Below are 1,233 nucleotides of genomic sequence, written 5' to 3' on the forward strand. Positions count from 1 at the left end.
TATGCCTTTTTCCAAAAAAATATTTTTAGTTGAGAAAAATCATGCAACCGATTTCGAGTAGCAACAAGTGTTTGGATATTTTCATGAATGATGCAACATCTATACTTGGTGAAAACACGTCTACAAATGTTGAATGATGATTCTGATGATAAAGTAGCAATAGGAATACTAAGTACATCGCGTTTGAGTTTGGACTTTTGTTATTTTTAATATTGTATTTTATTTTTATTTAGCCCAACCTATATTGCTTGAGTCCTACAAACCAGCAAGCTTATTTAGGCCAGGCAAGAAAATATTTTTCTTAAATAGGCTTCGAAAATCTTTGATCGATCCTATCAAATCACAGGTTAGGCCAAGTCGGCCCAATGGGCGTAGCCCATATTGACGGCTCTACCCACTATAATCTCACAAGATGGGGTTAGAAAGGATAGTAAAGTGTACACAGACCACAACTTTAATATTTACCTAAAACATAAAATAACTTTAAAAAATACTTATAACCCAGTTTAACCAGCTTATTAGCTTCGCCAAGCACCCTAACATAATAATGAATGCCGATGAACAATGTTTAAAACAAAGAAATCAATGAAGAACACAAACTAATATTCAAAGTGCAAAGCAACCAATAAACAATCTATAGCCTTTGTAGTTAAGGAACTTTAATTTCCTCATCAACCATGAACCAATTTCTTAACAATCGTAGCCATGTATTTGCCTTGATATTCTGCGAGCGCCAACTCTACTTCGGTAGCTTCTCTCGAACCATCTCCAGCGAAGACTCCGGCCCCATACGGTGAACCTCCTCGGACTGTGTCCATGTTGAACATGCCGGCTCCGAAAGTGTAGCCAATTGGAACAAAGAGCATTCCATGGTGTGCTAATTGAGTGATTGCTGTCCAACTACAAATAAATATAGATAATTAGAGGCCGGGGAGGAGCTAGCCTTAAAGTTATGCGTTCGATAGAGATAGCAAAGTTTTAACTCATTTTTAATAATCCATCAAAGTTTAATACGGGTCGGGTCATGAACTATTTGTTGATTTAACTCAATGGGTTATATCAAAGTGATCCATCAAGTAATATTGAATGAGAACAAATCAAAACATATAATCGAGTCAAGATGCAACCTAAAAAATATACAAATCGGAGGGTCAGTTATAAATTCACATTGACTCAACAACTTTTACATAAATCTTATACATATTAAGAAATTACCATATCTATATATATATA

The 1,233-nt window shown here is 35.1% G+C and overlaps 1 protein-coding gene across 1 annotated transcript in view; it reads right to left on the minus strand.

Annotated features, from left to right (window-relative positions):
- Positions 1 to 528: 528 nt before the first annotated feature.
- LOC125860120 (probable NAD(P)H dehydrogenase (quinone) FQR1-like 2) overlaps positions 529 to 1,233 on the minus strand; it is a 2,979-nt gene continuing 2,274 nt past the window's right edge. Inside the window, exon 3 of the mRNA XM_049540019.1 lies at positions 529 to 900. Coding sequence (XP_049395976.1) covers positions 672 to 900 — 229 coding nt within the window. The 3' untranslated portion in view covers positions 529 to 671. The remainder of the gene's footprint in view (positions 901 to 1,233) is intronic.

The sequence above is a fragment of the Solanum stenotomum genome, chromosome 3 (genome assembly GCF_019186545.1).
Source record: "Solanum stenotomum isolate F172 chromosome 3, ASM1918654v1, whole genome shotgun sequence".
NCBI lineage: Eukaryota > Viridiplantae > Streptophyta > Magnoliopsida > Solanales > Solanaceae > Solanum > Solanum stenotomum.